At 49.3% G+C, this 12,960-nt stretch overlaps 1 protein-coding gene across 4 annotated transcripts in view; it reads right to left on the reverse strand.

The window, feature by feature from the left end:
* Positions 1-12,960, reverse strand: part of LOC140395297 (very low-density lipoprotein receptor-like) — a 129,307-nt gene that overhangs the window by 64,813 nt on the left and 51,534 nt on the right. For all 4 annotated transcript variants that reach the window (XM_072482893.1, XM_072482891.1, XM_072482890.1 and 1 more), the window contains exon 5: positions 5,699-5,870. In XM_072482893.1, coding sequence (XP_072338994.1) covers positions 5,699-5,870 — 172 coding nt within the window. The remainder of the gene's footprint in view (positions 1-5,698; positions 5,871-12,960) is intronic.

Genomic DNA, 12,960 nt, shown 5'->3' on the forward strand with positions numbered 1-12,960 from the left:
ATCCTCCCTGGCCTCATCCTCCCAGGCTCGCCTCAGATGAAGCCACATATCCCTCCTCAGCCTCCTCCAGCATGCCGGACCCTCGCCGTCGCCTGTTCTCCATCCTTCGGCTCCTCTCTGGCTCATCATCCCCATCTGGTCCACCTCAGAAGAGGCCGCATGTACTTCCTTATCCTCCTCCAGCATGTCATCCCGATGCTGTGTCAGGTTGTGGAAGGCACAGCAGATGTCACAAAGCGGGTAACCTCTGGGAAATGTATTGCAGTGCAACACCAGAGTGGTCCAAGTATAGGAACCACATTTTGAGTAATCCTATACACCGTTTAACGACAGCACGAGTAGCAACATGGGTCTCGCTATATTGGGTCCCGACCTCGGTCTCCGGCCTCCACACTAGTGTCATCAGCCAGGACCTCAGCGGATACCCCTTATCCCCCAAGAGCCAACCCATCATCCTGGGGTGGTCCACGAAGGCGCTGGGGATCTCCTGTAGCTGTCATGCACGGTCCCTGGGAAGCTTGCACACAAGTGCATGATCCTGATGTGGTGGTCGCACATGATCTTTAAGACTACAAGGCAATAACCATTAGACATAGGAGTAGAATTAGGCCATTTGGCCCATCGAGTCTGCTCCGCCAGTCAACCATGGCTGGTATGTTTCTCATCCCCATTCTCCTGCCTTCTCCCCATAACCCCTGATCCCCTTATTAATCACACTATCTATCTCTGTCTTAACGACATTCCGTGATTTGGCCTCCACAGCCTTCTGCAGCAATGAGTTCCACAGATTCACCACCCAAGGCTGAAGACATTCCTCCTCATCTCAGTTTTAAAGGATTTTTCCTTCAGTCTGAGGCATGTGCCTTTGGGTTCTAGTTTCTTCTACTCGTGGAAATGTCCTCTCCACATCCACTTTCTCTAGGCCTCTCAGTATTCTTTTCAATGAGAACTCCACCCCCCCCCCCCGCCCTCAACCTCTTAAATTCCATGGAGTACAAACCCAGAGACCTCAACCACTCCTGATATAACAAGTCCTTCATTCCGGGGATCATTCTTGTGAACTTCATCGGGATCCACTCCAAGGCCAGCACATCCTTCCTTAGATACAGGGCCCACAGCTGTTCACAATATTCCAAATGGTGTTCGACCAGAGCCTAATACAGCCCCAATAGTACATCGCTGCTCTTATATTTTAGCCCTCTTAATATGAATGGCAATATTGTTTTGCATGTTAACCATAAGAGAATCCTGCACTAGGACTCCCAAGTCCCTTTGTGTTTCTGATTTCTGAAGTCTTTTCCCATTTATAAAATAGTCTATGCCTCTATTCTTCAACCAAAGTGCATAACCTCACACTTTTCCACATTGTATTCCATCTGCCACTTCTTTGCCCACTCTTCTAGCCTGTCAGGTCCTTCTGCAGCCCCCCTGCTTCCTCAACACAGCCTGTCCCTCTACATCTCTTTGTATCATCTGCAAACTTAGCAACAATGCCCTCAGTTCCTTCTTCCAGATCATTAATGTATATCGTGAATTCAGGGGGTAGAACCCCTTCCTGTTAACCAAGGGCACTCCCTCTTGCCCCGGTGTGTGCAAAGCGATATGCATGTCAGCGATTACCCCCTGGACCTGGGACACCCCGGCGATGGCAGAGAATGCTGTAGCCTGGGCATCTTGCTGGGTTTTGTCCAGCTCAAATTTGATATAGTCAGCTGCCTGGGCACCCATGACCTCACAGATGCACTTCTGGGCTGTAGCTTGTGAAATACCAAACAAGTGCCCGCTCAAGCCCTAGAATAACCAGTGACATAGACGTTCAGGACTGTGGTGACCTTCATGCCACCAGGAGCCGGTGTCCGCCTCCTCTCCACGAGGACATTGCACAGGAGTTGCACTGTCTCTTTGCTGAGTTGGAGTCTCCTGCACTATACGCTGCCCATCATCTCCTCGAAAGACCAATGACACCTGCACACCTTGGGCAGTCACTGGCGTCCCACTCTGCGTTACCCCTCGGTCTGATGCGTGGTCAGGTCATCAGTGTGTTTGGTGGCCCCCTGCACATGGGGTGCCACCTCTAGCCTGCGTCGGCGCTGCTGCCTTCTCCAGCATCTGGCTGCTGAGCTGTCACCAGCACCGAGAGGGCATCCTCTGCAGGGCCGACACCACCATCTATTTTGGTATCTATAAGGAATTGGAGAGGATGGAGAGAGATCGACAATCAGTTAGGGCTTCAACCCTCAAATCCCCCAAGCCACTCCCATCCTTACGTGTCCCGCCTTCTCAGAATGCCATCCATCCATGCTGCTAAACCTTGCTCTGCACACTCACCCCCGGCCACAGCAGGAGCCCCATGACCCCTCCCTGCCGGAAACATAAGGGGGACCATGCTCAGGTGCCCTCCCCTGATTAACACACTAACCCTTTGGTCGCGAGGATATCCCCAATGCTGAAGCCCAGCTCTTTCAGTGTTTGATTTTTGGCTGCTGCTTCTATGGTACTCGCGCTTCTAGACGTCAGGCAACCTATTAAGGTTTAAAAGTTTGATTGAAATGCGATGAAATAATCATCATCTGAGACGTGGCACAGGTACGCACGAGAATTTACTTGGGAATATTTTGCTTATTTAAAAAAAAATTCTAATCAAGGGGCAATTTAGCATGGCCAACCCACCTACCCTGCTCATCTTTGGGTTGTGGGGGTGAGACCCACGCAGACAAGGAGAATATGTGCAAACTCCACAAGGTCAGTGACCCGGGGCCGGGTCCAACCCGAGTCCTCGGCGCCACCATGCCGTCGTTAGAGTACAATAACCATTAAACAAGGAAACGTCACCATTCCATATTGGTACCAATACAAAGTTATATTCACTCATTTTCACACAAAAAAACAAACACAGGGTATCACCCATAGAATCATAGGAAAGTTACAGCACAGAAGGGGGCCATTCAGCCCATCTTGTCCATGCTAGCCCGAGGACACCCAGGTGCCCTTTTTGTTCCCACCTTCCTGCATTCGGTCCAAAGCCCTGTAGTTTACAGCTCTTAAAGTGCAGATCCTGGTTCTAGAATTCTCAATCAAGGGAAACAATTTTATCCTGTCCACTCGATCTCTTCCCCTCATAATTTTGTACACCTCAATTAAGCCACCCCTCAGCCTTCTTTGTTCCAAGGAAAATAACCCCAACCTTTCCAATCTCTCCTCGTAGTTACGCTTTTCTAGCCCTGGCAACATCTTGCACTCTCTCCAGAGCAATAACGTCCTTCCTGTAATGTGGTGACCAGCACTGCACACATTACTCCAGTTGTGACCTCACCAATGTTTTATCCAATTCCAACATTATATCCTTACTTTTATATTCTATACCTCTGCCAATGAAGGAGAGCATTCCATATGCCTTCTTTACAACCTTGTCTATTTGAATTGCTGCCTTTAAGGATCTGTGTACTTGTACGCCAAGATCTCTCACTTAATCTACCCCTCTTAGTATATTCCCATTTATTGCGTGCTCCCTATAATTGTTTGACGTCCCTAAATGCATGACCTCACACTTCTCGATGTTACATTCCATCTGCCACTTTATCGCCCTCTCCATCAGCTTATCGACATCAGCCTATCTATATCATATATATTATATATCTATATCATCCATATCACCCTTCGCAGGTTTCTCAACAGTAAAGGAGGATAAGCCTGAGAATGTGTTATTATGTCCAGAACCTCATCGTAAAAATGATCTATCCATCAATGTGTTAATCGTTCTACGTATCAGTGCCATTCTCCGTCCAAAAGCAGCAGCTGTGCAGCCCTCCTTCGAGTTCCAGCGTGTTGGACCCACGGTGCCATGGCATTATATGCAGCACTCACCACACCAACAGCAGCAATGTGCGAAAGCTTTTCTTCAACGGCATCATCAGGTGGCCCATTTGGATCAATGTCATGCAGCATCTTCTTGCTTCAAACTGGATTACCTTCTGAACCCATATTTCCCCCTGAGCCCGATGTTCCAGGACCCTGGTGTTATAACCCCAGTGGAGGTTCCGCGATCAGGATTATAGTTTCCTATGACCTCTCCGGAATATGAACTTCTTCTTTAAGGGGGCAGGACTTCCCCTTAACAAGGAGAGCTCCAGCTGTATAAAAATCCCAGCTTGCTGGGAATCCCAGCAGGTCGGGAAGGAGACCCTTAGAAGAGTGGAGGAGTATTGGAATTGTGTTGTATAAACTTTGTTTGTTAATTTCCACTACTGTCAATGCATTTTGCTTACCGCGGATTCAACAACAGGTGTCTCAGAAAAAAATTGTCCTTCTTTCCGGCTACAGAAAAAGGAAGAAAACAGCTAGGACAGCCTCCAGGCATTTGCAGCCACTAGCAGGAGCAAGCAGCCATCACAATTTGCAGCTGTAAAGTGCTCTCACAACTAACAAAGCCAATTCCTTATTAGCAATAGCCTGCAGCTGTGAAGCTAGAGACTTCTCAGTCAAAGGGAGTTGAATACAGATACAGAATAGGACTCTGTCTCGGAAGTATTTGGTAAGACATACAGGCAACAGCTGTAGTTGGATATGTACAATATTTAAGGATGGCTTGAAAGCTTCACATGTGATAAGCCCCCAATCACCCTGTGGCAACCCCAAATCTGGAATGCCTCAGCCCCCCGGCCAAGCGCAACCCCAGCGCCCCCCCCACCCGGTGGCCCTTGAGCTGCATGTCCCAAATTGGAAATGGCAACTCACCTACTCAGTTCCCCATAGCAGCCATTGCGCCAACTTCACACTATTAGAAAGAACTATTAAGCGACGGCCGTGTGATTTCTCGCTGGGGAACTGGTTAATTCCCGGGAGGCCGTTACATTCAATTTCAATCTCGCTAATAAGATGGAAATTAATGCAAATTGGGGTCAATGAAATGCTCGTCATATTCGGACGAGATCCGGAACTCGTCATCGGGAGAAGCCAGTTAGATAGCAAACTGATTTGCGCCCACCGATAGAATCTTGATTTTGGCCTTTCCGTGCCCAGATTCACACGGGGTGCAACACGGTGTTTAAATCGTGCCCATTGTATAACAATCTATACATTTATATTCAAGTTATAATTGTAACACAGTGTACCTACCAGCTGAAATTTCGGGAGTGGTGGGCAATGTAGTACAGGACAGCAAGCAGTTAATAGAGGCATTTCTAATTATAGCAAGAAGGTTTTTAAACCTGATTGTAAAACAGTATTGAATTTGCAACAAAAATTGGGAATAACTGGGCAGCGAACAGGCGTTTGAACTACCCAAAATAGTCGGCATGCTTAATAGTTTTAGGTCATTTGTAGATAAGTGGGAACTGGATCAATGTGTTACTCAGATACTGCAACATCTAAGATGCTACTTTACTCTCTTTTCAATGCAGGGTGGGCAAGGTGCAACAGTCTGCAAATAGTCAGTCACTCTGTCAATCATTGATGTGCAAAATATTTTCCTCCCACATATAGCTTTCCGCTTGGAAATCAGATCTGGGGAGGGGAAATTCCCAAAACAGCTGCTGGTAAAGTTCATTATGTTCCCATCCCCATTCCTCTATTGGTTCAGTAATCATTATATTTTAAAAATTGTTCTGCAAGTGTTCCACTCGCCAACCCTCCATTCGCTGTCTGCTGTCTGGATTCCAGACTGTCTGTGATTAATGTTGGGAGAAATTGGTCAGTTTACCTGAAAATCCCACGGCGCATTTCATCAGACCAATAGATTGTTGATGAGGAGATATCCAAACTTAATGCTCGTGCATTGTCCAAATTGTCAGCAATCTCCAAGTATTCCATTCTATTCATATTTATCCTCCTGATGTCACCTTGATTCGTTACAATCATGAATGGCTCCTCTCCTAGTGAACAGGAAAAGGGAGAAATTGGGTTCACTATCCAGTTCTCTAACTCACATCCCTACAGTGCCCATTCTCTGCTCAACATCACCAGGCCTCCTCTCATCACCTGCTCACAAAGCTATACTGTGACCTGAAACTCAGTATGTACAGAGAGGATGCTATAAACCTGCATTATCTGGGGTGACAGTACGGATATGGACTACAATCGAGTGTAAAAAAACCAACCAATCACAGCTCACAATAAAACAGCCTGTTTAGGGATATGTCAAAAAACCTTCTTTTCGAATTACCCTTGAGCACCATTGAGAGAGAAAAACAGGCCTACTTCTCCCTCCCTAAAAATGCACAATATCAGATTCAGCATACAAAAGGTGGAATAGAAAAGACCAACTGGTCCACTGAACCAACTGGTCCACTGAACCTGCCTTACACAGTCATAGTAAGAAGTCTTACAACACCAAGTTAAAGTCCAACAGGTTTGTTTCAAACACTAGCTTTCGGAGCACTGCTCCTTCCTCAGGTGAAGGAAGGAGCAGTGCTCCGAAAGCTAGTGTTTGAAACAAACCTGTTGGACTTTAACCTGGTGTTGTAAGACTTCTTACTGTGCTCACCTCAGTCCAATGCCGGCATCTCCACATCATTACAGTCATGATACCTTAAACATCACAAATTCATTTACACTACACCCCTGTATGCTTCCCGATGCCGGTGCTTATGTAGTTACATTGTATACCTTGTGGTGCCCTATTATGTATTTTCTTTTATTCCCTTTTCTTTCCATGTACTTAATGATTTGTTGCGCTGCTCGCAGAAAAATACTTTTCATTGTACCTCGGTACACGTGACAATAAACAAATCCAATCCAATCCAATGAATTACGACATTCCCACATCCACCCGCAACTATCCAGTCTCCTGCGAGGCACAAGAAAGTTCATTTTCAAATCTAGTTTGTATTTTCATTTGAACAAAATCAGATTTTTTAAAAACCTTGCTGACACTTGAAGCCATTGCAAAATTTGCACATTTTTCAACTAAATTCTCCAAAAAAAAAGATTGGGGGTCATAAATTAACTGCGTCATGCAGAGTATTTCATAGACCAACAAATAACCTACGAGGACCGACAAAATACTCAACAGGAATAAGTGATCAGTCAATAAATGGTCAGGGCTGCGATGTGGACTCCATGAAGCTAATCTCTCTCCAGAGGCTGCCTGCCCAGCATTTCTTGTTTTTGCTTCTGGTTTATAAAGAGCAAAGATTTTTTTTTTGAAAATGTTTATTAGAGTTTTTTCTTTTATATACAATGAAAATAAAAATACACAATTCTGTACAAACCAATTACAATTTACAAAGTCCCACATTATAGTTAGCCTCCAAAACCCAACTCCCCTTACTCCCCCAACCCCCTCTTCCTTTTTATTATATAGTATGTTTTCTGTATTGGTTTTCCATTATCATACATAGGGTCATTTAGCGACACATATATTACATCGTGGCAGGCTGCTCCTATTCGGCTGCATATATTTACAAACTTTCGGGGAGGGGGTGTGTGTGTTAGTGTGTCCGCGTAGGGTATGGTTGTCGTATGTGCCTCCCTATTCTCTTCCCCCCTCTCCCTTTTTGTTGATGTTTGTGGTCCCCTCTGTGCCCCACTCTCCTGCCCTTTGCTGTATTGGTTGCTGGCTACAGGCAGTCCTGGAACAGGTTGGTGAATGTCTTGTGGGAGCCCTCTTTCTCCGGATGATGAATTTGATTTTCTCCATTTGGAGAAATTCCAATTAATCTGTCAGCCAGTCTGCTGCTGTGGGTGGTGCTGAACACCAGCCGAGCAGAATTCTTTGGCGGGTGATTAGGGAACCAAAGGCTAAGGTGCCCCCTCCCCATAAAGTTCTGGCTGGTCTGATACCCCAAAGACTGCCACTTTCGGGCACAGCTTCACCCTCACCCCCACAACCTTGGACATTGTTGTCCAGAACCCGACAAGTCCCAGAATATGTGGGCATGGTTGGCCGGGCCTCCCTGGTACCGTTCACACTTGTCCTCCACCTCTGGGAACAACCTGCTCATTCGGGTTCTGGTTAAGTGAGCTCTGTGCACCACTTTCAGCTGCATTAGGCTTAGCCTTGCGCTTGTGGAAGTGGAGTTGACCATGTTCAGTGCTTCGCTCCAGAGTCCCCATCCTATTTCAATCCCTAGCTCTTCCTCCCATTTTTCTCTTGTCTCGTCCAGTGGGGAATGTGCCTTTCCCAACAGTTGCCCTCATTAGGTGGCCGCAATTCCCCCCCCTCCAACAAAGTTGCCCACGTCTAACAGTTCTTTTAATAGTGGTTGTCCTGGTGCCCGCGGATCTGTTTTTGTTCTCTACGGATGAAATTTTTGACTTGCATGTGTCGTAACCCGTTCCCCCTGGTCAGTTGGAGCCCCTCCATCAGTTCTTCTAGAGTTGTCAGTCTGTAGAAGTCAGGAACTGCCAGTGACCCAGCCACGAATCGAACCTGCGTCGCTGATGCTGTGAAGCCACAGTGCTAACCAGTGGGCTACCGCGCTGCCCGTTTGGTCTTCTACCACCACCTCTGGTACGTACTTCTCCAGTTGCCTGGCGAGGATTTTGGCCAGTGTTTTCGTGTCGAGATTGAGCACTGAGATGGATCTGTAAGACTCGCATTCTGTTGGGTATGGTCTTTCTTGGGTTATCAGCGAGATTGAGGTTTGTGCTAGTATAGGCGGTAGGGTGCCCCTTCCTAGCGAGACTGTGAACATCACCCGCAGATGCGGGACCAGTGCTGCCATTAATTGTTTGTAGAAATCTGCTGGATGTCCCGGTCTGGTCCCGGTGCCTTCCCCACCTGCATGCAGTTGATGCTCTCCATGATTTCTCGCAGTTCTCGTGCTGCTCCCAACCCACATTTCCCATCCTCCCACACGACTGGCATGTCCAGTCCATTGAGGAACTGCGTCATCCTCAAGTCCCCCTCAGGGGGCTTGGAGGTGTACAGCCCCAGTAGAAGGCCTCAAATGCATCATTGACCTTTTCTGGCTCTGCTACTGGTCTACCATTGTTATCCCTAATCTGTGCTATTTCCCTCACGGCTGCCTGCTTTCTCAGCTGGTGAGCCAGCAGGTAGCTGGCTTTGTCTCAGTGTTCGTAGAAGGTCCCCCGTGTCTGGCAGAGCTGGTGCACGGCTTTCCTCATGGAGAGCAGGTCAACGTTCACTTGTAGCTTTTCCTCTTTGCCAGAAGCTCTACGGTCAGGGCTGCAGACCATCATCAGTCATCTCCAGAATGGAATCAACTAGCCGTTGCCTAGCCGTCCTCTCTTCCCTGTTTCTACGTGCCTTCAGAACCTTCCGAAAGTGGATGGTGAGACCTCCACATTCTGGTTGTTGGTAATATGCCCGTCGATGGCCGGTGATATTTTCTCACAGAAAGCGTTGTCGGCAAGGAGGGGTATGTCCAACCTCCATGGAGGGCATTGGGCACGGCCTGTCTCCAACCTCATGTCCAAGTAGTGTGGAATGTGATCGGAGATCATGATTGTGAAGTATTCCGCTCTCTCCCAGAAGCACTGATTTCCCCACTATAAAGAAGTCAATGCATGTATATACTTTGTGTTCCTGGGATAAGGAGGAGAACTCCTCCCCTGGTGTGTGATCTTCCATGGATCCACTGCCCCCGTCGACTAAACGTGCTGAGTTCTTTCGTCATGCTGGAGGTCTTCCCTGATTTGGGGTTTGACGTGTCTGTCCGTGGGTCCTGTACACAGCTGAAATCCCCTCCCATGATTTCCATCATCGTCTTCCATGGTCGTTCCAGTTGGGCGCTTACATGTGAACCAAGACCACTGGTGCCTCATCCAGGACACCACTGACCATGACGTACCGTCCCCCCTCCTGCAAGATCAACCATACTTACCTTGTGGATGCGCCCCTGCACGACGGGGTTTCTTTTTGTTTGGGGACCCTCCGAAGTGGCTACTTGTGGCGTCATCTTGTTCCCTCTTGCCACAACTGTTGTCGCCAGTCTAAAACCTTCCCCCACCCCTTTGTTCCCCTATAGTTCTGTACCTCCCCTCTCCGGCTATTCCCCTCTCCCCTCCTCCAGTGCCCCCCTCTTCCCTACCCTTCCTACCCCTCTGCTTATCCCCCCTCTTGGATGTTTCCTCATCCACCACCCCCCCGTTGCCAAACACTCTGGTCCCCACAGGAGATGTGCCATGCATCCCCCCCCCCCCCCCCACCGCCCCCATATCTCTTGGTGCTAGCTTTTTCCACTAGTGTGGTGGCCTCCTTTCTGTGGTCGTTCGGAGCCTTTCCTTCACCCGCTGTTTTCCTTCCCTCTTTCCTCTTCCTCCCGCTCCCTTTTTTCTGCGCCCCGCTGCTCTCGCCCTCCTTTCTGTGCCTTAGCTTTTGGTTTCAGACGAGGCAGTACAGACCCACGCAAATAGTCTCACAGTTTGTCAGGGTGACGGCTTCACCTGTTTCTGCTGCTGCTTTCCCAGCCCCTTCTTTTGGACGAACTCATCTGCTTCTGCTGTAAAATAGTGCTCCTTGTACTGGAAGGTTACCCATAGCTTGACTGGATAGAGCATCCCAAACATCACCCCATTTTTGAACAGGGCAGCCTTCGCTCTGTTGAAATCAGCCTGGTCCTTGGCCAGGTTTGCCCCAATGTCCTGACATATTTATAGCTGGTGTCCCTCCCAGTTGCAGGTTCTCGTCTGCCTGGCCATCTCAAGATTCTCTCCCGGTCTTGGTATCGGTACATCTTCGCAATTATTTCCCTCGGCTGTTCCCTGGCCCTGGAATTTGGCCGGAGCGACCTGTGTGCCCTGTCTATCCCTGGCGAGTGGGGGAAGCTGTCCTTTCCCAGGTTTCCCAGCATCTGGGCGACATAGCCCGTGGGATTCCTGCTTTCGGTTCCCTCTGACAGTCCCACTGTTTGGAGATTTTGGCGCGTAGATCAGTTCTCTTAGTCCTCCACCTTCCCCTTAACGTTCCCCTGGGTCGCCACCAACCTTGCTATTTCTGTCTCAAGAGCAATGATCTGGCCGCTCCCTTATTGTGCTACCCTCGGCCTCTAGTTGCCTCTCTGCTTTGTCGACTGTCTCCTATATGGTGGCCAGTGCTTCTGTGGCTGCCATCTTTTTTTTTTAATAAACATTTTATTGAGGTTTTTTTTGGCATTGTAACGGCAGCAATATAAACAATGTACATGAGAATATAAACATAGTGCAAATACCACCTCCCTCCCCAACAGGTCCCACCATTAATTAACCCCCTAATCTACACTAACCCCGCCCCCCCACCCCCCACCTCTGCTGCCGATTAATTTTCCGCGAAGAAGTCGATGAATGGTTGCCACCCCTGGGTGAACGCTAACAGTGACCCTCTCAAGGCGAACTTGATTTTCTCCAAACAGAGAAACATGTCCGATAGCCAGGTCTCCGACTTCGGGGGCTTTGAGTCCCTCCAAGCTAATAATATCCGCCTCCGGGCTACCAGGGAAGCAAAGGCCAGAACGTCTGCCTCTTTCTCCTCCTGGATTCCCGGATCCTGCGACACGCTGAAAATCGCCACCTCTGGACTCATTGCCACCCTCATATTTAATACCTTGGACATGACATCTGCAAACCCCTGCCAAAATCCCCTCAGCTTTGGACATGCCCAGAACATGTGGACATGGTTCTCTGGTCCTCCCGCACATTTTGCGCACCTGTCTTCCACCCCAAAGAATCTGCTCATCCGGGCCACTGTCATGTGGGCCCGATGAACGACCTTAAATTGTATCAAGCTGAGCCTGGCAGGTTGCAGTCACGTTGACTTTACTCAAAGCGTCTGCCCAAAGGCCCTCCTCTATCTCGCCCCAGCTCCTCCCCCCACATTCGCTTCAGCTCCTCGATCTGTGTCTCCTCTGATCCCATAAGTTCCTTGTAAATGTCAGAGACGCTCCCCTCTCCTACCCACCTTTTGGAAACTACCCTGAATCCCCCTTAGAGGCAGGAGTGGGAAGATTGATACCTGTCTATGCAGGAAGTCCCGCACCTGCAGATATCTAAATTTGTTTCCCCCCACCAATGCAAACTTCTCCTCCAGCGCCCTCACACTCGGAAAGCTCCCCTCTATAAACAAGTCCTCCCTCCTCTCAATCCCTGTTCTCCGCCATATTCGGAACCCCCCCATCCATACTCCCCGGGGCAAACCGGTGATTATTACAGATTGGGGAGCAGACCGTGCTCCCACTGCTGCCACATATCTCCTCCATTGCCGCCAGACTCTCAGGGCCGCCACCACCACGGGGCTAGTGGAGTACCGCGCCGGCGAGAACGGCAGAGGAGCAGTTACCAGCGCCCCCAAACTTGTGCCCTTGCATGAAGCCGCCTCCATACGCACCCATGCCGACCTCCCCCCCCATGCCGACCCCCCCACCCCCACGCCGACCCCCCCCCCAATGCTGACCGCCCCATGCCGATGACACCCCCCCCATGCCGACCCCCCCCCCCCCCCGACCCCCACCCATGCCAACTCCCCCCATATGCCGACCCCCCCACACTAGCCACTTCCTAATCATGGCTATGTTAGCCGCCCAGTAATAATTGCTAAAGTTTGGCAACGCCAGCCCGCCCTCACCCCGACTCCGCTCAAGCATTACCCTCCTCACTCGCGGGGTCTTGCCCCCCCACACGAAGCCCGCAATAACTTTATTGACCCGCTTAAAAAAGGACTGTGGAATAAAGATGGGGAGACATTGAACTATAAACAGGAATCCCGGGAGGACCGTCATTTTCACCGTTTGGACTCTCCCAGCTGGAGACAACGGGAGCGCATCCCATCTCCGGAAATCATCTTTCATCTGATCAACCAACCGGGCCAAGTTCACTTTATGTAGCCTGTCCCAATCCCGCGCCACTTGAATACCTAGGTACCTGAAACTGTCCCCTACCAATCGAAACGGCAGTTCCCCCAGTCGCCACTCCTGACCCCTCGCCTGGACCGCAAACATCTCGCTCTTCCCCATATTGAGCTTATACCCCGAAAACCGACCAAAGTCCCCTAAAATTCACATGATTTCTTCCATCCCCTCAATGGGA

This window comes from Scyliorhinus torazame, chromosome 18, assembly GCF_047496885.1.
Source record: "Scyliorhinus torazame isolate Kashiwa2021f chromosome 18, sScyTor2.1, whole genome shotgun sequence".
In the NCBI taxonomy this organism is placed as follows: domain Eukaryota; kingdom Metazoa; phylum Chordata; class Chondrichthyes; order Carcharhiniformes; family Scyliorhinidae; genus Scyliorhinus; species Scyliorhinus torazame.